The sequence below is a fragment of the Aulonocara stuartgranti genome (genome assembly GCF_965226115.1).
Source record: "Aulonocara stuartgranti genome assembly, chromosome: 19".
Lineage (NCBI taxonomy): Eukaryota > Metazoa > Chordata > Actinopteri > Cichliformes > Cichlidae > Aulonocara > Aulonocara stuartgranti.
The window spans coordinates 24498490-24524764 of record NC_138955.1 but is presented as its reverse complement, the minus strand read 5'-3'; the positions used below and the strand labels follow the sequence as shown (position 1 = coordinate 24524764).

Genomic DNA, 26275 nt, shown 5'->3' with positions numbered 1-26275 from the left:
GTAGTCAGAGCGCATCATAATCCTTTTACTAAAAAGGTGGCAATGAAGGCAATAATGGCCATTCAGTCCATTATAAAGTTTCCTCCTTTTACCTGGTAAGAGGACTGACTGGAACCCTGAAGTTCTTGAAGCTGGTCTTCAGTGCTGTTCAGCAGCTTCTCAAACGTGTTCTTCTTCAGCCAGTCACTGGTTCCCAGTTTCTGGTAGTGTGGCTGTGTGAGGAACAAATAACACAGTTTTTTAAAATCTTTGATTAAAACATGTTAGGATTTAATCCTGAGGATTATTGATATCTGCAGTTGTAAAGAACTTACTTTGAGGATCTTGTGCACAGGGGTTAATAAATAAGTGTGGGCAGACTGTTTCATCTCAGTCAGGACCTGCAAACAGTTTTCCCGCACATTCTCTGGGAACAGATCGTGCTTCTCAAAGAAGTCCCTTTAGACAGACCACACAGGACACATTAGCTCACAGTGAAGTATTCTCCTTTTATGATGAAGTTAAAATCTGAATTTCCATCTAACTGGATCAGAAACAAACCTGAACTGTTCGACACAGCTGAGGTTTGCCTTTATGAAAGCTTTGCTGTGCGGTTTGTTCTGCCTTATGATGTCTTCATGAAACTCTTTATACCTGCAGAAGATTAAGAACAGCTTTCACTTTTATTATCTTGTTATTACCAAACATAAAACTAAAATGTATTTTCAAATTTAAATATTTAAAAGACAGCCTTGTGAAGCCTTGTTACCTCTGCATGAAGTCTGTCAGGTTGGATGTTATTTCCTGGGCCTTGTGTCGGTCTCTTACAGTTATATGTGCTGATGTCACCATGCCGTTGATCAACTGAAGACAAATGTATTGACAAATCAGTGGCAGTTTTAAGTTCTCAAAGCACTTTACACAGCAATGCACTTCCATCATTTTCAGATCCAGTTAAACACCAGGAACCAAACCCAGTGCTTTACAATGTTAGTGACAAACCCAAGTGATTAAACTACAGAACCATGGGAGGGTTTGAAACTGTGACTCTGATCTGACAGTAAATACGTTTCTATAAATGACCCAAACAAAAACTATTGTCTTCCTTGTTTGTAAATCTTTTTCTCAAAGTTTCTCAAAGTCTTTTTCAGTTTGGTTAATATGTGCAGCAGGCTGGAAAATATTTGTCGGCACTTCTTAAGTGTTCTACAGTGAATAACAGAGGAAATGTGATGTCAAAACAATGTTACGTCAATATTTAACCACAACATAGCAATTTATTCAAAGCCTCTCATCATGGTCAACAATTAGAAGTCAACAAATGCAGGACTCACTATAAGGATCCTTGAAGTTGGCCACCACAAGTGACACCTTTCACATTGTATTAATACATTTTCATAAAAGCATCGATTTCAGCCTTTTTAATAACAAGTTTATGCAGCAACTGTACCTGGATGACATCATAGGCCACAGGACTGGCGTTGCAACCATCATCTCTTGTCGGCTCCTTTCCTTGATCCCACTCTTTCTTTGCTTCATCCAATACTCGGCCAATATAAATCATCAGGTCGCTCTAAACACACAACAACACACAGCTGCCAGTTTTAAACCGCTTTCATGTGTAAAGATTTAATTACTGACAGTAATAATTACATCTACAATATTATGTTCAAAAAAATTAAACCAGCAACTCTTTGATGCTGCATTTACACATCTCACTTTAAGCCCTGCAAAGACCATACTGATTAACTGGATACACGCCTCAGATACACTGTGTTACCTGTTGTTTGCTGAGGTACTGCTCCTCCAGAGGTTTCAGTAACTCGTCAGGAAGCAGGTTTCCCAGCGCTTCAGTATTGATATTACTGGCCAGCTCAGGTTTTTCAAGGATTCTGGTACACAGAGCAGATAACACATGAGTTTCTATAAACAACCCAAGTTGTGTTTAGTCTACAAAAATGGCATTTTATTTAGCACATTAAGAAAACAAGAAATTAGCCGTTACATTTGTATTATTATTCACTATCTGTAATTGCTCAGGTATTTATTCTTCTAAAAACAATGAAGGACCTCACACTGACAGACATCCTCATGTTTAGTCACAGAAAGATGCTGCTTCAAACAATAATTGAACTGGTGGCTTACTCTGGATAAAACTCCTTCACCCATCGCAGGAGGAAGCTGCAGTCCTTGTCATCCAGAACAAAGTCTGCAATCTGTTTGAGTCTTGCGCTGAAAGTTTGATGGTACTGTCTTGCATAAAAGTTACAGATGTCCATCTCTGGTGGGTAGCAGTTGTTCACAATCTCCACCACCCACTCCATGTCCTCCTTCAGCTGCTTGCCCATGGACTGGATGTCTGCCTGGATCGAGGACTGGTTCACCTGATCACCAATGAGGCTCGATGGGTTCTCCAAACGACTATACACTAATTCATGAAGCACTTTGTCATGGTGCTCCTTCCACTTCTTGGGCCTCCAGGCTGGTGGCGTCCGGCATATTTGTCCCCACAGCTGGTCCTGCTCTTCCTCAAGGTTGATGGCTTTCACTGCTGATATCAAAGCAAACACCTCTTCCTCAGTGCTGAGAGAAAGACTCTGCTGCACGGTCTGCTCTAAACGCTTTTCAAGGGCTTCATAGTCTGCAGCAAGCTTTTTTACTGCTTCCTCGTGAGCTTTGAGTGCATCAGCCTCTGTTATCTCTCCAAACAGATGTTTCTCCCTCTTGATCAGTTGTTGAGCGGCTTCAAACAGGTATTGTCCTTCAAGGCATTCCTCAAAAGTAGGAGTCACTGGTGGACAAAAACAAAGATAAATAATCTTCAAACAGTTCATATTTCTCCTAAAATAAGGTATTTAACATTTCTGGAAGAAATGGAGAACCTTATTTCTGTAACAGAAGTGTTTTTCACACATCAGCACTATTTTCCACAAAATTTTGTGGAACAACCGTAACATCAATTTCCTTTCTTTTTTTAATATGTCACACAAAACATAATTTAGTTGAGATACAGAGGGTTAACAGGAAATAGCTAATAACAGCTGGATGTATGTCACCTACCAACTGGCCGCTCTTCTTCAGTAGGTGATTGGTGTCCATCAGTAGTGGAAGGACCGTTGTCGCTGGGTTGACCTGTGGGGCTTCGCCAGAACTTTTTAAACCATTTTCCTCCAGCTCTTAAAGTTTGTTCAGGGGAACTGTTGGACGTGCCTGTTGTGGATGAACCTGACAGTGTCCGCATTCTTCTCCAGGTTGTAAAACGTGACCAACAGGCCAAGAAAGGTGCTGAGGAATCTGCAATTTTATAAAAAACCTGCTTTAATATACATTTTTTTAATATGATTGGCATAAACGAAACATTTTAGCCTTGTGTATAGCATGACCGTGAAATTAAAAATAGATTAAACCATAAATCTGCAATATGTACATTGTCATAATACATAATAATCAATAAATAAATACATTGAATTGCTTTGAATTCCAATAAGATTACATAAAGAACAAGTGAAACTGTCATGTTTCATGCAGGAAGGAAGATGAAAAAACACTTTTTACAGAACAACACATTTAAAAATGAGACATAAACAACATCAGCCCTAACACAACAAAGAAAACTACTGACATCATCCAATCGAATTACAACAATACACCAAAGTAAGTCTGTAAAAAGTATTTTTGTGGCCAAACAAACTATCCACATGATATATATCTATAAAGAACATAAAACATCTTTCAGATTCTACGTCACAGTCACTGCTTTGAAAGTAACTGCAGCTGCTGTGAGCTTTTATGCCTAACGAGACAAGCTCCTCCTGCTCAGACGATGTAGGGAAATTTCAGAGAGACCCACAGAGCCACGCATGCAATCCCTCCCCTTCCAAAGCACGCACGCACACACACACACACACACACACACACACACACACACACACACACACACGCACTTAACCAGATTTTTTTGCAGGTCAGAAAGTCTCGGTGCGTAGTATGCTTTGGATGGCACTGACAAATAAAGACTTTTGCTTTTGTTTGGTGACTCAGTGAAACATCGAGCTGACTGTTATGACAGACAAACATAAAAGCAAATGAAATAAAATGTTTGAAAACAAATCTGAACAAGTACTAAAATGATTTTTCTTTCTGCCAAATGATGTATCCTTGCAATATTCTGTTGTTACAGCAGCATTCAGGACCAGAATAACACACTAATGCAGTCACAAAAGTAAATGATGCTTTAACTTGGTTTGGGTATCAGTTAATTATTAAAGGTTTATTTGTACATGTGAACAGACTCTTTAGATCTGTTATTTTGTTTTAATACAGAAAAAGTCCAGTATGACTTACTTACTTATTTTGGTTTCATATTGTTCTTTCTGGTGTTTACATTGCATCTTTTAAACGACTGACATCCACTTTGACCTTTCTGCTGCTGTGTGGATACACACTGCAGGTATATCTTTTACTAAGTCAAACAAACATTTATCCAGGCCTGGGTTACAGAGGGCTGCAGTCTACACAGAGACACCCAGATCTCTCTCTCCCTAGCTCTTCCAGTATAGGGCACTGAGCTGTTCCTGGGTCATCCAGGAGAATCTCTCCAGTGTAGGGGTGTGCCTGAGAGCCTTATCCCAGCTGGATATGCTTGAAAGCTCTCACCTAGGAGACTCCCTAGTCACATATCCACACCAGTGGCTGCTTTCCATGTGGAGGAGCAGCAGTTCTGAGATTCTCACCCCATCTCTAAGTGAAAGTCCCCCTACCCTCTTAGAAAGGTTATTTCCAGCATTTGTATCCACAGTCTCATGTTTTTGGTCCCTACCAAGAGCTCTTGGCCATTAGTGAGTGTAGGAACATAGACCAGCTAAATGTCACCATTTAATTTAAGACAAAAAATACAAAAAAAACCCCACCCACATTATCTGTAAAAAAGGTGCTTGCTCAGGTAGTCCAGCAGGTCGTTTACCAGTTGGAAGGTCTGCGGATTGATCCCTGGCTCCTCCAAACTGTGTGTGGAAGTATCCTTGGGCAAGATACTGAACCCTGAGTTAATCCTGATGCATTCATCAAAGTGTTAGTGTGTTCATGACTGAGACTTTGGCATCAAACACCATTTCTGCAATTTGTATGAGTCCTACAGTCCTGTCAAAAGGACACAGTGGACTTCTATGTTGATGCCACATTAGTGGCGGTTGGGCAAACAGAGTACACAGACTTTCTGTTCAAATTAAAAGGAACAACAGCTTGGTCAGGCAGAAAGGATTTTACTCAACATTGTGGAAGAGGTGCCAGGAGATGAGTTGGAGCAAGGCAGGATCAGAGCGCTCTGAAGGCTTTAAGTATTATGATGTCTAGATGGAGAAATGACAACAACACATACACGCACAAACCCCTGCGTAGGCTCCTCTAAACCCTTTAGCTCCTTGCTCTGTTGCGCTATATAAACACCAGTCCATTTAAGATGCCTTTCTTTCTTGATCCTGATCTGGGAGATGTAATTATTGGACTAACAAAAAGAAAACGACAAGCACACACTCGTACACTTTGGGAGGAAATCCACGCAGGTGCAGGAAGAACATGCAAACGCTCCACATGAAGGCCCCGCTTGTTGCTGTAGAGCGCTAACCACTAAAGTGAGGCACAAAAGGTCAAAACCAGTTTTGTTTTCTTGCTCTGGCGTTTTTTCAGATCTAAGGCAATTGTTCTTCCCCTTCAAGACCCTCTATGATTTCATACAAAATTGCAACAGCAATTGAGAAACATTCGAAGTGTCTCTTTTGCAATTTAAATGACTTCAACTGATTTTTATAGTAACATTTTTGTCAGTTAAAAGTGTCAGCCACATTCGACCTGTGTGGTTTTTACTGCCTACAACTTAAATTTCCTGCTGTGATACAGTAACAGTTTTTCTTACCCTTCACTCTGCAGGATCTGCAGGATCTGCGGGGGAAGCAGCGGGGAAATGTCGAACACATTTTCCTTAATGCAGCAACTAACAGTCGTGTCTCAGCAGCAGTGATGGGAATAACGGCGTTACAAGTAACGGCGTTACTTTTTTCACTAATGAGTAATCTGGGTTACCGTCACTAACAAGAAAATGCAGTGCGGTCGCGTTACTATTTTTCAACAAGCAGACGGTCAAAGCTGTCTTCAGCTTACCGCATCTTATATCAGTTCCATGTAAGTAGCTGTCTACGTAAGTAATCTGGGCACAACAGCTTTAAGCAGCTAGGCGCGCTCCCGCAGACGGTTATCACTTTCTGGCAGACATCACTTTTTGGCACAACACCTGGAGTTAATGGGGCAAAACAATCACATGAGTGCTGCTGTGTGACTGAGGAAGAATAAAGTAGTCGTGTTAAGCCAATCACATGACCACTTCAAGACAAAGCAACAAGGTAATATTTACCAGTTTTTAAATTGTGTTAATAGGCCACGTAAAACCAGAGTCATGATAAACAATATACACGCGTGTTTTTTCCTGAATACTTTCATCACTTTTAGGAAGCTAGCAAGCACTCTCTGCTTATGAGCAAAAAATTAAAAAACAAACAAACCAAAAAACAGCCGGTTCCTGTTGGTGGAAAAATGCACCATGTCGACCAATCAAAAAATGATATGGCAATATGACATTTGGTTGTTTAGGGAAGTTTTAGGAGTGACGGCGAGAGAGAGAGAGAGAGAGAGAGAGAGAGAGTGTGTGAGTGAGTGAGCGAGAGAGAGAGAGAGAGACAGCAGAAAAAAGAGAGAGAGCGAGTTTTAAGATGTGAGAGATTTGTGACGTTTAGCGTGTTTGGAGTGTGTAGTTAATGTGTTGTCTTGTGTAGTTAGTGTGTAGTGTTGTGGATAGTTTTGTGTTGTGTGTCAGAACAATGAGGCGACTGCTGTCTCCAGGTAGAAACAGGAGTGATACACCTGCTCCTGTCAGACCTGCAGGTATCAGGCTGTGATGTTCTTCTTTACAGTGGACAGAAATTATTGTTTGGAGTGGCACAAATAATTTGTGTGGCATCTTATTGAATGCAGCTGATTGTTATATAAATAGTTTGAAGTGGTTAATTTAAAAGGGGTAAAAGGTAAATGGCTGCAAACAGCTTTGGTGTTTGCAAAAAGTGTGCATAGGATTTTAAAATTGACCATTTATATTGCATTTAAAGTTATGAAATATAATTCATTAACCATGTTTGTGGTTGTTACATTAAAAATATAACTTTCTACTCAGATTTTATGGTTTTTGTTTCATTTTAGATCAATTGTGTTAATACAGTATGTCAAAATGAAAACATGACTGTAAATTCAGACATGTGAGGTTGTGCTGAAAAGGATGATACCAAACAAGGCAAAGTAAACAGTATTTAAAGGTGAAATGTAGAGGAAATATCAAAAGTAGTTAAAAATTGCCAATTACACCCTGGACCCCAGAGGGTTAAACATTTTTTTTTAAACTAACGCAATAGTTACTTTTCAAGTAATTAATTACTTTTAGAATATTCTAACTCGGTTACCAACTCAGTTACTTTTTTTGAAGTACCTAGTAACTATAACTAGAAAAATTTGCATTTCCTGCGAAAATGCAGTGTGGATGCTTTAAAGCTGAAGCTGTCTGCAAAAACTAGCTGAAAAAGCTGAAAAGTTGCAGAAATTGTAAAAACTTTGCAGAAGCAAAGGAACTTTGCTAAAATGGAATAACTTAGCAGAACTGCAATATCTTAGAGGAAACATAATACTTGGCAGAAATACAATAGCATACCAGAACTTAGCAGAAATATTGTAACTTACCAGAAACATGATAACTTCTCAAAAATACAAGAATTTAGGAGAAATAGTATAAGATAACAGAAAGAATGTATTTAGCCAAAAATACTTAAGCATTACAGAAACACTATGATTTAGAAAAATAGTACAACAGAGCAGAAATACTGTGATTTACCAGAGACACTGTGATGAACTATGAATATTGTAATTTTAAATCAATACTATGTTTCAGCACAAATACTATAATTTGACAGAAATACTATAATTTGGCAGAAATACCATGTTTCAGCACAAATACTCTGGTTTAGCACAAATATTATAACATAGCAGAAATACAATTATATAGCAGAAATGCTATATTTAGAAAGAAAAATATAATATAGTAGAAATAGTATGATTTAGCAGAAATACTACAATATAGCATAATAACAATGATTTAGAACAAATACTATGATTGAACAGAATAGTAATAACTTAAGTGAAAATACTGGAAAATGTAAGATGACAAGCTGAAAAAAAAAAAGGAACATGGTTAAGTTCCCTCAAAACTAATTGTTATTCACCTGTGAAAAAAAAAATAAAGAAATAAAAATAAATTTAAAAAACAAGAAGGAACAGCCAACAGATACACACAAAATCAAATATGTATACACAAATGCACAGAGAGAGAGACACACGGAGTATGGGCAGAAATCTGTGCCATCAGAAACTGAATTTGAATAAGTTAAATTTGAATTTGAATTGCTCAGACTGAATCTGAATTGTAACTTGAATAAATGCTTTTGAAAACCGAATTTGAATTAGTCTCATTTGAAATTGAATTTATGGTTTGAAAATGATCATCACTAAATTGAAATTGAATTTTATATTTTGAAAATGAATTTATTTGCTTTGAAACTGCATTTTATCCTTTAAAAATTCAGCTCTCGAATAATTTCAGTTTCACTTCTCACCATTCAGTTTCAGTTCTACAATTCAATTTCAGTTCCAAAATTCAGTTTTTTGGAACTTACATCCGGTTCCGGTTCAAGCGCAGATTAATAGAACTACGTTTTACTAGCGGACCGAAAGTGTTACTGACGGGAATCTACAGCATCTTTAGCTGAATTAAGACTTCAGAAGTCATTCGTCATGTCGAATGACCAGCGGATAAACTCTCAGGTTGGTAATAAATGTATTACATGTATAAGAACAAGCATCATGTTAACAAATGATAGCCGTACAGTAACTGTTATGCTTATTGTAGCTGTTAGCTAAAAACGCTAATTTAGCGTAGTTTGCCCTGAATTCAGCTTTGACAACAAATATGATCGACTGTTTCTAGTAGAATTCCAAAGTTGTCATCTTGGACCCTCTCAGAGTGCCCCTTTGTATGCTTGCAGAGACCCCTACAGTAGGGAAACATGCAAAACGGTGTCCAAACCTTTGTGTTTTAGCTTTATTTATGTCTTACACAGCATCCCAACTCTTTAGCTAACTTAATAACTTTAGCTAAAGTGAATAGTTAGTCTAATTCATTAGTGCAGCATTACTGGGTCACCTCTGTTTGAAGTGATATAATGTGATATACAACTATCACTGAAACAGCAAACTTTGTAAATAAGCAAACAACACTTCTCATTCTCTAAGCGTTTGGCCACAGCTGTAGATTACACTATCAGTGCTTATTCACTCTTAACAATAATTACATTTCTAAATTCTCTTTGTGCATTTACAGGTAAACAATATCTAATATTTTATCTAAATGACTGCTTTGTCTTTGAAATGGGTGAAGAGCCTGAGGCCGGTGACAGTCCAGTTCTACTCTAAGTACATCCTTACTGTGGCTCACAGGACAAGGCCACATTCCTGTCCTGCCAGAAGAGAAGAGAAGCTTCAGAGTCTTCATGCAGTTCAACCACACCTGTCATATTCCATATGACAGGGGTCTCAAACTCCAGTCCTCAAGGGCCAGTGTCATGCAACTTTTCCATGCCCTCGAGGACTGGAGTTTGAGACCCCTGCCGTATGGTGTTTATGCTGTTTTCTACCCCACAGTTACAGCATGTCTGACTGCCTGTTCAGCATATGCAAAAATATATGAGTTTAAGCATGTGATGACTAAGGCCTTCCATTATGGTGTTTGTCATCACATGTCACAGACATCTGGATGATCATTTGGAATAAACAGAAAACTAAAAACTTGTTACTTCATCTTATCTTTATTATTGTTCTTATTTTACATTGTTAGGCATTAGGTTTATTTGTAGTAGTCCTTTCCAACGTCTTTCCCTCTTCCATGTTACTGTGGCAGCTTGTCAGCATCTATTTGGGGTTGGGAGTGGAACAGAAAGTAAGGAAATCCAAAGTGCCATTAAAACCAGGAGAGGTTCTTATATTTCAGAAGAAGGGATTAATTCAAAAGACCTCAATGCCATATTTTATTTAGGAACCCTAGAGAGCACTTTGCAAAATAACACATTCTTATAATTTCACCCTCAGATGAGCCAAGCTACGACTGTCAGGGAAGGTGATGTAGGTACAGAGCATATGAGAGTGGTTAAGTTTGTCTCTTGTCTAGATGAAGGCACAAGAGGGATGGATGGCAAGGCGTAGAGATTCAGTATCTTCAGTCTTCAGTGGACACTCCATTTCTGGCACAAAACACCTGTAACAGATGGTCGATTTAGGAGGTGACCCGACAACTTCAGCCTGTCGAACATATTAATGGAGCAGTATGTTTAAAAATAAAAAATCTAATTAAGTAGAATTATTATGGTAGTTAAACACAGTGATAGTTGTATATCACATTATATCACTTCAAACAGAGGTGACCCAGTAATGCTGCACTAATGAATTAGACTAACTATTCACTTTAGCTAAAGTTATTAAGTTAGCTAAAGAGTTGGGATGCTGTGTAAGACATAAATAAAGCTAAAATACAAAGGTTTGGGCACCGTTTTGCATGTTTCCCTACTGTAGGGGTCTCTGCAAGCATACAAAGGGGCACTCTGAGAGGGTCCAAGATGACAACTTTGGAATTCTACTAGAAACAGTCGATCATATTTGTTGTCAAAGCTGAATTCAGGGCAAACTACGCTAAATTAGCGTTTTTAGCTAGCAGCTACAATAAGCATAACAGTTACTGTACGGCTATCATTTGTTAACATGACGCTTGTTCTTATACATGTAATACATTTATTACCAACCTGAGAGTTCATCCGCTGGTCATTCGACATGACGAATGACTTCTGAAGTCTTAATTCAGCTAAAGATGCTGTAGATTCCCGTCAGTAACACTTTCGGTCCGCTAGTAAAACGTAGTTCTATTAATCTGCGCTTGAACCGGAACCGGATGTAAGTTCCAAAAAACTGAATTTTGGAACTGAAATTGAATTGTAGAACTGAAACTGAATGGTGAGAAGTGAAACTGAAATTATCCGAGAGCTGAATTTTTAAAGGATAAAATGCAGTTTCAAAGCAAATCAATTCATTTTCAAACCATAAATTCAATTTCAAATGAGACTAATTCAAATTCGGTTTTCAAAAGCATTTATTCAAGTTACAATTCAGATTCAGTCTGAGCAATTCAAATTCAAATTTAACTTATTCAAATTCAGTTTCTGATGGCACAGATTTCTGCCCATAACGGAGGGTCTATGCCAGTCAACCAGTCTGAATATATTATATTTTTTCCAACAATGAGATGCTGCCCTAAACAGGGTCTCTCTCTCTCTCTCTCTCTCTCTCTCTCTCTCTCATGCACACACACAGGGAGAAAGAAGCACGTTTTCAGTCAAGCAGCCTGGGAGCTGCTAAATTTGAATCCACAGAGGCTGTGTACTTTTTCCCGCCAAAACAGGTGCACACACGCAGCACAGAGACAGGATTTTTGCAGTCTATTTCTCATAATGACGACTCCCCTCAAACAAATGACCATAATTTCCTAACCGTAGGGGCTAGAACGGTCATTCTTACACCGTTTTGTTCAGAAGAGATGGGGGAATCTTAAAGTGTTGACAATTTATCATTAAAATATGAATTATTAAAGATATTTGACTTCTAATGCACCATAACTGAGTAGAGCAAAGCAAAAACTGCCTTGACTTGCCCTCAAACAACGCTTTCTAACTCTAAATCTATTTAGAGTATCAATATCATTCTTTCACCGTAAGAGACAGCAGGCTTTGGTGAACAGTCATGGAAATTTTCAGGTCTCTGTGGAAATCCATTAAAAAGATATGACGAGAGAAAAAAGTGGTTCATTTCCAGAGTTTGAAATCTGAAGAAATCTGAGCGAAGGACGAATTTCCTACCCTCAAACAAGTCCAATTCATTTCAGAACGGTAATAGGTGAGAAAATAATTCTTGAATTGTGAGCGTCAGGAGTGTCTGAAGATATACTGGGACAAGCCTTATATCTTAACTTTGCTTCGTTAAGGAGATATGACGATTGGAATATGCCTCTCATTACAGAAATCAAGCGGTGATTTTGAACAAGCTCTCCATTGACTTTCTATGGAGAGTTTTGCGACTTTGTGTTGGTCTGAGGAGATTTGCCAAAATTCTATAAATCCCACAACAATGATAGTGACATTTTCGGAAAGCCAGCAAAAATACCTACGTTTTGATGTATAATTTGTGGAAGTTGAGTGAAAATTGAGCAAGTAGCAAGAAGTTGTTCGGACATGAAGAGAAGACTGCAAATCCTTCAGTGGCACACTGGAAGCCAAGTGCATAGCAACCATAACAACGCATGTATTTTGTGAAAAATCACAATTTTGCAACTGAAAACTTTAAGAGGCATAAAAGTAAAACGGTAAAAGATTTGAAAAAGCTGATTTATACCTGAATAGCCCAATAATTTGAGAACATTTTAAAGTTTGAATGGTTGTTCTACGTGAAAATATGAGGAAGTAGTTAAGTTTCAGAAACAAGCAAATTTTAGCAGAATTGCAGAAGTTTCCCATTCATTTCAATGGGACAAATTAAGCTTAATATTTTAAAAAGTATAATAGTGAAAAATACCAAAAGACATTGCACACATTAGCAGAAATAGCAGAATAGTTTAAAATTTGAACGGTGAAAATCGGCTGAAAATTGTGGAAGTAGTTAAGTGCCAAAAAGTGTACGGAAGTCCCAAGAGGAACTCAATCCGGTTGTTCAGTGTTGACGCGACGAATCCTACTTCCGGGTCTAAAGTAGTCTGCGTTTAATTGTGTGGATGCTTAAGCATCCACACTATTGAGTTCCTGTTTCTCTTTATTGTGTGGATGCTTTAAGCATCCACACTATTGAGTTCCTGTTTCTCTTTATTCTTTATTATTCTTAGGACTTCCGTACACTTTTCGCCGTGGAACTACTTCCACAATTTTCAGCCGATTTTCACCGTTCAAACTTTAAACTATTCAGCTATTTTTGCTAATGCCGGCTATGACTTTTGCTATTTTTAACTATTATACTTTTTAAAATATTCCACTTTTTTCCTTTAATTTGTCCCATTGAAATGAATGGGAAACTTCTGCAATTCTGCTAAAATTTGCTTGTTTTTGAAACTTAACTACTTCCTCATATTTTCACCTATCACAACCATTCAAACTTTAAAATGTTCACAAATTATTGGGCTATTCAGGTATGATTCAGCTTTTTCAAATCTTCTACTGTTTTACTTTTATGCCTCTTAAAGTTTTGAGTTGCAAAATTGTGATTTTTCACAAAATACATGTGTTGTTATGGTTGCTATGCTCTTGGCTTCCAGTGTGCCACTGAAGGTTTTGCAATTTTCACTTCATGTCCGAACAACTTCCTGCTACTTGCTCAATTTTCACTCAACTTCCACAAATTATACATCAAAACGTAGGTATTTTTGCTGGCTTTCAGAAAATGTCACCATCATTGTTGTGGGATTTATAGAATTTTTGCAAATCTCCTCAGACTAACACAAGGTCAGAAAACTCTCCATATAAAGTGAATGGAGAGCTTGTTCAAAATCACCGCTGGATTTCTGTAATGAGAGGCATATTCGAATCGTCATATCTCCTTAACGAAGCAAAGTTAAGACATGAGGCTTGTCCCCGAATATCTTCAGACACCCCTGACGCTCACAATTCAAGAATTTCTTTCTCACCTATTACCGTTCTGAAATGAGTTGGACTTGTTTGAGGGTAGGAAATTCGTCCTTCGCTCAGATTTCTTCAGATTTCAAACTGTGGAAATGAACCACTTTTTTCTCTCGTCATAACTTTTTGTTGGATTTCCACAGAGACCTGAAAATTTCCATGATTGTTCACCAAAGCCTGCTGTCTCTTACGGTGAAAGAATGATATCGATACTCCAAATAGATTTCGAGTTAGAAAGCGTTGTTTGAGGGCAAGTCAAGGCAGTTTTTGCTTCGCTCTACTCAGTTATGGTGCATTACAAGTCAAATATCTTTAATAATTCATATTTTAATGATAAATTGTAAACACTGGAAGATTCCCCCATCTCTTCTGAACAAAACGGTGTAAGAATGACCGCTCTAGCCCCTACGGTTTGGAAATTATGGTCATTTGTTTGAGGGGAGTCCTCACTATGAGAAATAGGCTGCAATAATCCTGTGCCTCTCTGTGCTGCGTGTGTAAAAAGAGGCACATGTTTTGGCGGGAAAAAGTACACAGGCTCTCTGATTGGTGGATTCAAATTCAGCAGCTCCCAGGCTGACCTAGAAACTTACTTCTCTCTCCCTGTGCATTTTTTTGCTGATTTTTTCATTTCACAAGTATATTTGAGGGACCCTCAGCATGTTCAGCATTTTTTCAGCTGTCCATTTTGCTTTTCCAATTTTTCTGTTTAACTTATTACTATTGTGCTAAATCATACTATTTCTGCTATTTTATAAGATTTGTGCCTAATATAGTATTTCTGCTAAATTACAGTATTTCTGCTTTTTATACTATTTGTGCTAAAACATAGTATTTCTACTAAATGTAGTATTTATGCTTAATCATACTATTTCTGCTTTTTATGGGATTTGTGCCTAATATAGTATTTCTGCTTTTTATAGGATTTTTGCTCAAACATAGTATTTCTACTAAATGTAGTGTTTATGCTTAATCATCCTATTTCTGCTTTTTATAGGATTTGTGCTTAATATAGTATTTCTGCTAAATTATAGTATTTCTGCTTTTTATAGTATTTGTGCTAAAACATAGTATTTCTACTAAATGTAGTATTTATGCTTAATCATAGTATTTCTATATATTTCTGCCAGGTCCCCAGGCAGCCAATCCTCTGTGAGGACTGAGAAATTCAAATTTTCAAATCAGGGCCTGCACGGCTTCCCAGCCAATCATATATGTGTCCTGAGGCATTCAAATTTGCATATTGGGGCCTTCATGGCTTCTAAGCCAGCCAATCATATCTGAGGGCTGAGGAATTCAAATCCACAAATCAGGGCCTGCACAGCTTCCCAGCCAGCCAATCATGTATGTGGGCTCCAGGTATTCAAATTTGCATATTGGGGAATTCGTGGCTTCTAAGTCAACAAGTCATCCATGTCATATATCTCTAAAAATTCATATTTTAATGATAAATTGTCAACACTTGAAGATTCCCCCATCTCTTCTGAACAAAACGGTGTAAGAATGACCGCTCTAGCCCCTATGGTTAGGAAATTATGGTCATTTGTTTGAGGGGAATCCTCACTATGTGAAATAAACTGAAAGAAGCAGGTCTATGTCTCTGTGCTGCGTGTGTAAAAAGATGCACCTGTTTTGGCGGGAAAACGTAAACAGCCTCTCTGATTGGTGGATTCAAATTCGGCAGCTCCCAGGCTGACCTAGAAACTTAGTCCTCTCTCCCTGTGTGTGTGTGTGTGTGTGTGTGTGTGTGTGTGTTTGTGTGTGTGTTTAGTGGGAGAGAGAGGACCCTGCCCTTATTTGACAGCATGTCATTGTAGGATTTAAATTGAACATAGTTAGACTGGTTGACTGGATTAGAGCCTGTGTTTGTGTGTCCCTCTGTGCATTTGTGTTTCAATAAGTTATTACTATTCTGCTAAATCATAGTATTTCTGGTACTTTTCGGTACTTGTGCTAAATACAGTATTTCTGCTAAATCATACTATTTCTGCTTTTCATAGGATTTATGCCTAATATAGTATTTCTGCTAAATTATAGTATTTCTGCTTTTTATAGGATTTGTGCCTAACATAGTATTTCTGCTAAATTATAGTATTTCTGCTTTTTATAGGATTTGTGCTTAACATAGTATTTCTGCTAAATTATAGTATTTCTGCTTTTTATACTATTTGTTCTAAATTATAGTATTTCTGCTTTTTATAGGATTTGTGCTTAATATAGTATTTCTGCTAAATTATAGTTTTTCTTCTTTTTATAATATTTGTGCTAAAACATAGTATTTCTACTAAATGTAGTATTTATGCTTAATAATAGTATTTCTATATATTTCTGCCAGGTCCCCAGGCAGCCAATCCTCTGTGAGGACTGAGACATTCAAATTTTCAAATCAGGGCCTGCACAGTTTCCCAGCCAATCAAATAAGTGTCCTGAGGCATTCAAATTTGCATATTGGGGCCTTCGTGGCTTCTAAGCCAGCCAATCATGTCTGAGGGCTGAGGAATTCAAACCCACAAATCAGGGCCTGCACGGCTTCCCAGCCAGCCAATCACATATGTGGTCTCAGGCATTCAAATTTGCATATTGGGGAATTCGTGGCTTCTAAGTCAACAAGTCATCCATGTCATATATCTCTAAAAATTCATATTTTAATATTAAATTGTCAACACTTGAAGATTCCCCCATCTCTTCTGAACAAAACGGTGTAAGAATGACCGTTCTAGCCCCTACGGTTTGGAAATTATGGTCATTGTTTGAGGGGAGTCCTCACTATGAGAAATAGGCTGCAATAATCCTGTGCCTCTCTCTGCTGCGTGTGTAAAAAGATGCACCTGTTTTGGCGGGAAAAAGTACACAGGCTCTCTGATTGGTGGATTCAAATTCAGCAGCTCCCAGGCTGACCTAGAAACTTACTTCTCTCTCCCTGTGTGTGTGTGTGTGTGTGTGTGTGTGTGTGTGTGTGTGTGTGTGTGTGTGTGACAGAGAGAGAGAGAGAGAGAGAGAGAGAGAGAAAGGCTTTTAATGGGATGATCTCATTCTAAGATTTAAATTCAATATATTTAGACTGGTTGACTGAATTGGATCTTGTGTGTGGGTCTCTCTGTGCATGTGTGTTTCCTCATGTGTACATATTTGTGATTGTGTGGCTGTAATACATTTTTTTGCAGATTTTTGTCATTTAACAAGTATATTTGAGGGACCCTCAGCATGTTCAGCATTTTTTCAGCTGTCCATTTTGCTTTTCCAATTTTTCTGTTTAACTTATTACTATTGTGCTAAATCATACTATTTCTGCTATTTTATAAGATTTGTGCTTAATATACTATTTCTGCTTTTATAGGATTTGTGCTTAATATAGTATTTCTGCTAAATGTAGTATTTCTGCTTTTTATAGTATTTGTGCTTAATATAGTATTTCTGCTAAATTTAGTATTTCTGATTAATTATAGTTTTTCTACTAAATCATAGTACAGTATTTCTGCTTTTTATGGGATTTGTGCTAAAACAAAGTATTTCTACTAAATGTAGTATTTGTGCTTAATCATACCATTTCTGCTTTTTATAGGATTTGTGCTTAATATAGTATTTCTGCTAAATTATAGTATTTCTGCCAAATTATAATATTTGTGCTAAAACATAGTCTCAATTTAAAATTACAATATTCATAGTTCATCACAGTGTCTCTGGTAAATCACAATATTTCTGCTCTGTTGTACTATTTTTCTAAATCATAGTGTTTCTGTAATGTTTAAGTATTTTTGGCTAAATATATTCTTTCTGTTATCTTATACTATTTCTCCTAAATTCTTGTATTTTTGAGAAGTTATCATGTTTCTGGTAAGTTACAATATTTCTGCTAAATTCTGCTATGCTATTGTATTTCTGCCAAGTATTATGTTTCCTCTAAGATATTGCAGTTCTGCTAAGTTATTCCATTTTAGCAAACTTCTTTTGCTTCTGCAAAGTTTTTACAATTTCTGCAACTTTTCAGCTTTTTCAGCTACTTTTTGCATACAGCTTCAGCTTTAAGCATCCACACTGCATTTTCGCAGGAAATGCAAATTTTTCTAGTTGTGTGGATGCTTTAAGCATCCACACTATTGAGTTCCTGTTTCTCTTTATTGTGTGGATGCTTAAGCATCCACACTATTGAGTTCCTGTTTCTCTTTATTCTTTATTGTGTGGATGCTTTAAGCATCCACACTATTGAGTTCCTGTTTCTCTTTATTCTTTATTATTATTGTGTGGATGCTTTAAGCATCCACACTATTGAGTTCCTCTTGGGACTTCCGTACACTTTTTGGCACTTAACTACTTCCACAATTTTCAGCCGATTTTCACCGTTCAAATTTTAAAATATTCTGCTATTTCTGCTAATTCCTGCTATGTCTTTTGGTATTTTTCACTATTATACTTTTTAAAATATTAAGCTTAATTTGTCCCATTGAAATGAATGGGAAACTTCTGCAATTCTGCTAAAATTTGCTTGTTTCTGAAACTTAACTACTTCCTCATATTTTCACGTAGAACAACCATTCAAACTTTAAAATGTTCTCAAATTATTGGGCTATTCAGGTATGATTCAGCTTTTTCAAATCTTTTACCGTTTTACTTTTATGCCTCTTAAAGTTTTCAGTTGCAAAATTGTGATTTTTCACAAAATACATGCGTTGTTATGGTTGCTATGCACTTGGCTTCCAGTATGCCACTGAAGGTTTTGCAGTCTTCTCTTCATGTCCGAACAACTTCTTGCTACTTGCTCAATTTTCACTCAACTTCCACAAATTATACATCAAAACGTAGGTATTTTTGCTGGGTTTCCGAAAATGTCACTATCATTGTTGTGGGATTTATAGAATTTTGGCAAATCTCCTCAGACCAACACAAAGTCGCAAAACTCTCCATAGAAAGTCAATGGAGAGCTTGTTCAAAATCACCGCTTGATTTCTGTAATGAGAGGCATATTCGAATCGTCATATCTCCTTAACGAAGCAAAGTTAAGACATAAGGCTTGTCCCAGTATATCTTCAGACACTCCTGACGCTCACAATTCAAGAATTATTTTCTCACCTATTACCGTTCTGAAATGAGTTAGACTTGTTTGAGGGTAGAAAATTCGTCCTTCGCTCAGATTTCTTCAGATTTCAAACTCTGGAAATGAACCACTTTTTTCTCTCGTCATATCTTTTTAATGGATTTCCACAGAGACCTGAAAATTTCCATGATTGTTCACCAAAGCCTGCTGTCTCTTACGGTGAAAGAATGATATTGATACTCCAAATAGATTTAGAGTTAGAAAGCGTTGTTTGAGGGCAAGTCAAGGCAGTTTTTGCTTTGCTCTACTCAGTTATGGTGCATTAGAAGTCAATTATCTTTAATAATTCATATTTTAATGATAAATTGTCAACACTTTAAGATTCCCCCATCTCTTCTGAACAAAACGGTGTAAGAATGACCGTTCTAGCCCCTACGGTTAGGAAATTATGGTCATTTGTTTGAGGGGAGTTGTCATTATGAGAAATAGACTGCAAAAATCCTGTGTCTCTCTGTGCTGCGTGCACCTGTTTTGGCGGGAAAAAGTGCACAGGCTCTCTGATTGGTGGATTCAAATTCAGCAGCTCCAAGGCTGCTTGACTGAGCTAGAAACTTACTTCTCTCTCCGTGTGTGTGTGTGTGTGTGTGTGTGTGTGTGTGTGTGTGTGACAGAGAGAGAGAGAGAGAGAGAGAGAGAGAGAGAGAGAAAGGCTTTTAATGGGATGACCTCATTCTAAGCTTCAAATTCAATATATTTAGACTGGTTGACTGAATTGGATCATGTGTGTGTGTCTCTCTGTGCATGTGTGTTTCCTTATGTGTACATATTTCTGATTGTGTGGCTGTTATATATTTTTTTTGCTGATTTTTTTCATTTAACAAGTATATTTGAGGGACCCTCAGCATGTTCAGCATTTTTTCAGCTGTCCATTTTGCTTTTCCGATTTTTCTGTTTAACTTATTACTATTGTGCTAAATCATACTATTTCTGCTTTTAATAGGATTTGTGCCAAATATAGTATTTCTGCTTTTTATAGGATTTGTGCTTAATATACTATTTCTGCTTTTTATAGGATTTGTGCTTAATATAGTATTTCTGCTAAATGTAGTGTTTATGCTTAATCATACTATTTCTATATATTTCTGCCAGGCAGCCAATCCTCTGTGAGGACTCAGACATTCAAATATACAGATCAGGGCCTGCACGGCCTCCCAGCCAGCCAATCATATCTGAGGTTTTCCGTTTCCTCTCTCGTCATATCTCAGCGACGGATGTACATAGAGCAATGAAAATCGCAGTTAAAGTACACCAAAGTCCGCTGATTCACCCAGTACAAGAATTATGCTTCTAGTCCACCTAGTTTTTGAGTTACACAACGTTTTGTAACTCCAAAAAACGGCGTTTTTCGCCTCTCACCGCAATCTAATTCTGACTCATCATCACCCTGTTTTTCAAAACGGCTGCTCTCTTTCCCAGTGGCGCAGTTGGTAATGACACGGGTCTGCAAGCCAAAGATCGTGGGTTCGATTCCACCTTGGTCAACATGTTTTTTTCCCTACAAATTAATACACTGTCACAGACCAGTAATTCATATTCATCATTTATTACAATTCTGCAAACTTTTATGATTTTACCAGCTTTTCTAATATGGACCTCACATTCTTGTTAACACTCCATGGCACAAATACTCTTCCCTTTAGGCTATTTCTCCCATTTTAAAGTATTACTCCTCCATAATTGTAATTCTGTTAAATCAAAGTACTTTTACTACATCTTAGTACTTCTGCTCAATCATAGTATTTCTGCTAAATCATAGTATTTCTGCTACTTTTTGGTACTTGTGCTAAATACAGTGTTTCTGCTAAATCATACTATTTCTACTATATTATATTTTTCTTTCTAAATATAGCATTTCTGCTATATAATTGTATTTCTGCCAAGTATTATGTTTCCTCTAAGATATTGCAGTTCTGCTAAGTTATTCCATTTTAGCAAAGTTCTTTTGCTTCTGAAAAGCTTTTACAATTTCTGCAACTTTTCAGCTTTTTCAGCTGGTTTTTGCATGCAGCTTCAGCTTTAAGCATCCACACTGCATTTTCGCAGGAAATGCAAATTTTTCTAGTTATTATTATTATTATTCTAGTTGCTTCCGTACACTTTTCGCCGTTAAACTACTTCCACAATTTTCAGCCGATTTTCACCGTTCAAATTTTAAACTATTCTGCTATTTTTGCTCTTTCCTGCTACGATTTTTGCTATTTTTAACTATTATACTTTTTAAAATATTAAGCTTTTTTCCTTTAATTTGTCCCATTGAAATGAATGGGAAACTTCTGCAATTCTGCTAAAATTTGCTTGTTTTTGAAACTTAACTACTTCCTCATATTTTCACCTAGAACAACCATTCAAATTTTAAAATGTTCACAAATTATTGGGCTATTCAGGTATGATTCAGCTTTTTCAAATCTTCTACTGTTTTACTTTTATGCCTCTTAAAGTTTTGAGTTGCAAAATTGTGATTTTTCACAAAATACATGCGTTGTTATGGTTGCTATGCTCTTGGCTTCCAGTGTGCCACTGAAGGTTTTGCAATTTTCACTTCATGTCCGAACAACTTCCTGCTACTTGCTCAATTTTCACTCAACTTCCACAAATTATACATCAAAACGTAGGTATTTTTGCTGGCTTTCAGAATATGTCACCATCATTGTTGTGGGATTTATAGAATTTTTGCAAATCTCCTCAGACTAACACAAGGTCAGAAAACTCTCCATATAAAGTGAATGGAGAGCTTGTTCAAAATCACCGCTGGATTTCTGTAATGAGAGGCATATTCGAATCGTCATATCTCCTTAACGAAGCAAAGTTAAGACATGAGGCTTGTCCCCAAATATCTTCAGACACCCCTGACGCTCACAATTCAAGAATTTCTTTCTCACCTATTACCGTTCTGAAATGAGTTGGACTTGTTTGAGGGTAGGAAATTCGTCCTTCGCTCAGATTTCTTCAGATTTCAAACTGTGGAAATGAACCACTTTTTTCTCTCGTCATAACTTTTTGTTGGATTTCCACAGAGACCTGAAAATTTCCATGATTGTTCACCAAAGCCTGCTGTCTCTTACGGTGAAAGAATGATATCGATACTCCAAATAGATTTCGAGTTAGAAAGCGTTGTTTGAGGGCAAGTCAAGGCAGTTTTTGCTTCGCTCTACTCAGTTATGGTGCATTACAAGTCAAATATCTTTAATAATTCATATTTTAATGATAAATTGTAAACACTGGAAGATTCCCCCATCTCTTCTGAACAAAACGGTGTAAGAATGACCGCTCTAGCCCCTACGGTTTGGAAATTATGGTCATTTGTTTGAGGGGAGTCCTCACTATGAGAAATAGGCTGCAATAATCCTGTGCCTCTCTGTGCTGCGTGTGTAAAAAGAGGCACATGTTTTGGCGGGAAAAAGTACACAGGCTCTCTGATTGGTGGATTCAAATTCAGCAGCTCCCAGGCTGACCTAGAAACTTACTTCTCTCTCCCTGTGCATTTTTTTGCTGATTTTTTCATTTAACAAGTATATTTGAGGGACCCTCAGCATGTTCAGCATTTTTTCAGCTGTCCATTTTGCTTTTCCAATTTTTCTGTTTAACTTATTACTATTGTGCTAAATAATACTATTTCTGCTATTTTATAAGATTTGTGCCTAATATAGTATTTCTGCTAAATTACAATATTTCTGCTTTTTATACTATTTGTGCTAAAACATAGTATTTCTACTAAATGTAGTATTTATGCTTAATCATACTATTTCTGCTTTTTATGGGATTTGTGCCTAATATAGTATTTCTGCTTTTTATAGGATTTTTGCTCAAACATAGTATTTCTACTAAATGTAGTGTTTATGCTTAATCATCCTATTTCTGCTTTTTATAGGATTTGTGCTTAATATAGTATTTCTGCTAAATTATAGTATTTCTGCTTTTTATAGTATTTGTGCTAAAACATAGTATTTCTACTAAATGTAGTATTTATGCTTAATCATAGTATTTCTATATATTTCTGCCAGGTCCCCAGGCAGCCAATCCTCTGTGAGGACTGAGAAATTCAAATTTTCAAATCAGGGCCTGCACGGCTTCCCAGCCAATCATATATTGGTCCTGAGGCATTCAAATTTGCATATTGGGGCCTTCATGGCTTCTAAGCCAGCCAATCATATCTGAGGGCTGAGGAATTCAAATCCACAAATCAGGGCCTGCACAGCTTCCCAGCCAGCCAATCATGTATGTGGGCTCCAGGTATTCAAATTTGCATATTGGGGAATTCGTGGCTTCTAAGTCAACAAGTCATCCATGTCATATATCTCTAAAAATTCATATTTTAATGATAAATTGTCAACACTTGAAGATTCCCCCATCTCTTCTGAACAAAACGGTGTAAGAATGACCGCTCTAGCCCCTATGGTTAGGAAATTATGGTCATTTGTTTGAGGGGAATCCTCACTATGTGAAATAAACTGAAAGAAGCAGGTCTATGTCTCTGTGCTGCGTGTGTAAAAAGATGCACCTGTTTTGGCGGGAAAACGTAAACAGCCTCTCTGATTGGTGGATTCAAATTCAGCAGCTCCCAGGCTGACCTAGAAACTTAGTCCTCTCTCCCTGTGTGTGTGTGTGTGTGTGTGTGTGTGTGTGTGTGTGTGTGTGTGTTTAGTGGGAGAGAGAGGACCCTGCCCTTATTTGACAGCATGTCATTGTAGGATTTAAATTGAACATAGTTAGACTGGTTGACTGGATTAGAGCCTGTGTTTGTGTGTCCCTCTGTGCATTTGTGTTTCAATAAGTTATTACTATTCTGCTAAATCATAGTATTTCTGGTACTTTTCGGTACTTGTGCTAAATACAGTATTTCTGCTAAATCATACTATTTCTGCTTTTCATAGGATTTATGCCTAATATAGTATTTCTGCTAAATTATAGTATTTCTGCTTTTTATAGGATTTGTGCCTAACATAGTATTTCTGCTAAATTATAGTATTTCTGCTTTTTATAGGATTTGTGCTTAATATAGTATTTCTGCTAAATTATAGTTTTTCTTCTTTTTATAATATTTGTGCTAAAACATAGTATTTCTACTAAATGTAGTATTTATGCTTAATAATAGTATTTCTATATATTTCTGCCAGGTCCCCAGGCAGCCAATCCTCTGTGAGGACTGAGACATTCAAATTTTCAAATCAGGGCCTGCACAGTTTCCCAGCCAATCAAATAAGTGTCCTGAGGCATTCAAATTTGCATATTGGGGCCTTCGTGGCTTCTAAGCCAGCCAATCATATCTGAGGGCTGAGGAATTCAAATCCACAAATCAGGGCCTGCACGGCTTCCCAGCCAGCCAATCACATATGTGGTCTCAGGCATTCAAATTTGCATATTGGGGAATTCGTGGCTTCTAAGTCAACAAGTCATCCATGTCATATATCTCTAAAAATTCATATTTTAATATTAAATTGTCAACACTTGAAGATTCCCCCATCTCTTCTGAACAAAACGGTGTAAGAATGACCGTTCTAGCCCCTACGGTTAGGAAATTACGGTCATTTGTTTGAGGGGAGTCGTCACTATGAGAAATAGACTGCAAAAATCCTGTGTCTCTCTGTGCTGCTGCGTGTGTAAACAGATGCACCTGTTTTGGTGGGGAAAAGTGCACAGCCTCTCTGATTGGTGGATTCAAATTCACCAGCTCCCAGGCTGACCTAGAAACTTACTTCTCTCTCCCTGTGTGTGTGTGTGTGTGTGTGTGTGTGTGTGTGTGTGTGTGACAGAGAGAGAGAGAGAGAGAGAGAGAAAGGCTTTTAATGGGATGATCTCATTCTAAGATTTAAATTCAATATATTTAGACTGGTTGACTGAATTGGATCTTGTGTGTGGGTCTCTCTGTGCATGTGTGTTTCCTCATGTGTACATATTTGTGATTGTGTGGCTGTAATAAATTTTTTTGCAGATTTTTGTCATTTAACAAGTATATTTGAGGGACCCTCAGCATGTTCAGCATTTTTTCAGCTGTCCATTTTGCTTTTCCAATTTTTCTGTTTAACTTATTACTATTGTGCTAAATCATACTATTTCTGCTATTTTATAAGATTTGTGCTTAATATACTATTTCTGCTTTTATAGGATTTGTGCTTAATATAGTATTTCTGCTAAATGTAGTATTTATGCTTAATCATACTATTTCTGCTTTTCATAGTATTTGTGCTTAATATAGTATTTCTGCTAAATTTAGTATTTCTGATTAATTATAGTTTTTCTACTAAATCATAGTACAGTATTTCTGCTTTTTATGGGATTTGTGCTAAAACAAAGTATTTCTACTAAATGTAGTATTTGTGCTTAATCATACCATTTCTGCTTTTTATAGGATTTGTGCTTAATATAGTATTTCTGCTAAATTATAGTATTTCTGCCAAATTATAATATTTGTGCTAAAACATAGTCTCAATTTAAAATTACAATATTCATAGTTCATCACAGTGTCTCTGGTAAATCACAATATTTCTGCTCTGTTGTACTATTTTTCTAAATCATAGTGTTTCTGTAATGTTTAAGTATTTTTGGCTAAATATATTCTTTCTGTTATCTTATACTATTTCTCCTAAATTCTTGTATTTTTGAGAAGTTATCATGTTTCTGGTAAGTTACAATATTTCTGCTAAATTCTGCTATGCTATTGTATTTCTGCCAAGTATTATGTTTCCTCTAAGATATTGCAGTTCTGCTAAGTTATTCCATTTTAGCAAACTTCTTTTGCTTCTGCAAAGTTTTTACAATTTCTGCAACTTTTCAGCTTTTTCAGCTACTTTTTGCATACAGCTTCAGCTTTAAGCATCCACACTGCATTTTCGCAGGAAATGCAAATTTTTCTAGTTATTGTGTGGATGCTTTAAGCATCCACACTATTGAGTTCCTGTTTCTCTTTATTCTTTATTATTATTATTCCGGGTGTTTCCGTACACTTTTCGCCGTAGAACTACTTCCACAATTTTCAGCCGATTTTCACCGTTCAAATTTTAAACTATTCAACTATTTTTGCTAATGCCGGCTATGACTTTTGGTATTTTTAACTATTATACTTTTTAAAATATTCCACTTTTTTCCTTTAATTTGTCCCATTGAAATGAATGGGAAACTTCAGCAATTCTGCTAAAATTTGCTTGTTTTTGAAACTTAACTACTTCCTCATACTTTCACCTAGAACAACCATTCAAATTTTAAAATGTTCACAAATTATTGGGCTATTCAGGTATGATTCAGCTTTTTCAAATCTTTTACTGTTTTACTTTTATGCCTCTTAAAGTTTTGAGTTGCAAAATTGTGATTTTTCACAAAATACATGTGTTGTTATGGTTGCTATGCTCTTGGCTTCCAG

General features: G+C 36.9%; 2 protein-coding genes across 3 annotated transcripts in view; both read right to left on the bottom strand.

Annotated features, from left to right (window-relative positions):
* LOC309695755 (tumor necrosis factor alpha-induced protein 2-like) overlaps nucleotides 1-26275 on the bottom strand; it is a 173632-nt gene that overhangs the window by 5035 nt on the left and 142322 nt on the right. The window contains exons 5-12 of the mRNA XM_082516622.1: nucleotides 3040-3273; nucleotides 2125-2770; nucleotides 1760-1871; nucleotides 1430-1552; nucleotides 749-843; nucleotides 541-633; nucleotides 315-438; nucleotides 93-212 (exon numbers count right to left, since the gene is read on the bottom strand). Coding sequence (XP_082372748.1) covers nucleotides 93-212; nucleotides 315-438; nucleotides 541-633; nucleotides 749-843; nucleotides 1430-1552; nucleotides 1760-1871; nucleotides 2125-2770; nucleotides 3040-3273 — 1547 coding nt within the window. The remainder of the gene's footprint in view (nucleotides 1-92; nucleotides 213-314; nucleotides 439-540; nucleotides 634-748; nucleotides 844-1429; nucleotides 1553-1759; nucleotides 1872-2124; nucleotides 2771-3039; nucleotides 3274-26275) is intronic.
* The window catches only part of LOC309695759 (exocyst complex component 3-like protein 2), a 100244-nt gene continuing 83960 nt past the window's right edge, over nucleotides 9992-26275 (bottom strand). Inside the window, exon 6 of one of the 2 annotated variants that reach the window (XR_014273219.1) lies at nucleotides 9992-10378. Coding sequence is in view for 1 of the 2 variants with exons in the window: in XM_082516632.1 (XP_082372758.1) it covers nucleotides 10029-10035 (7 nt within the window). In the remaining variant the exon portion in view is untranslated. The remainder of the gene's footprint in view (nucleotides 10379-26275) is intronic. The other variant, XM_082516632.1, reaches the window with a different exon arrangement.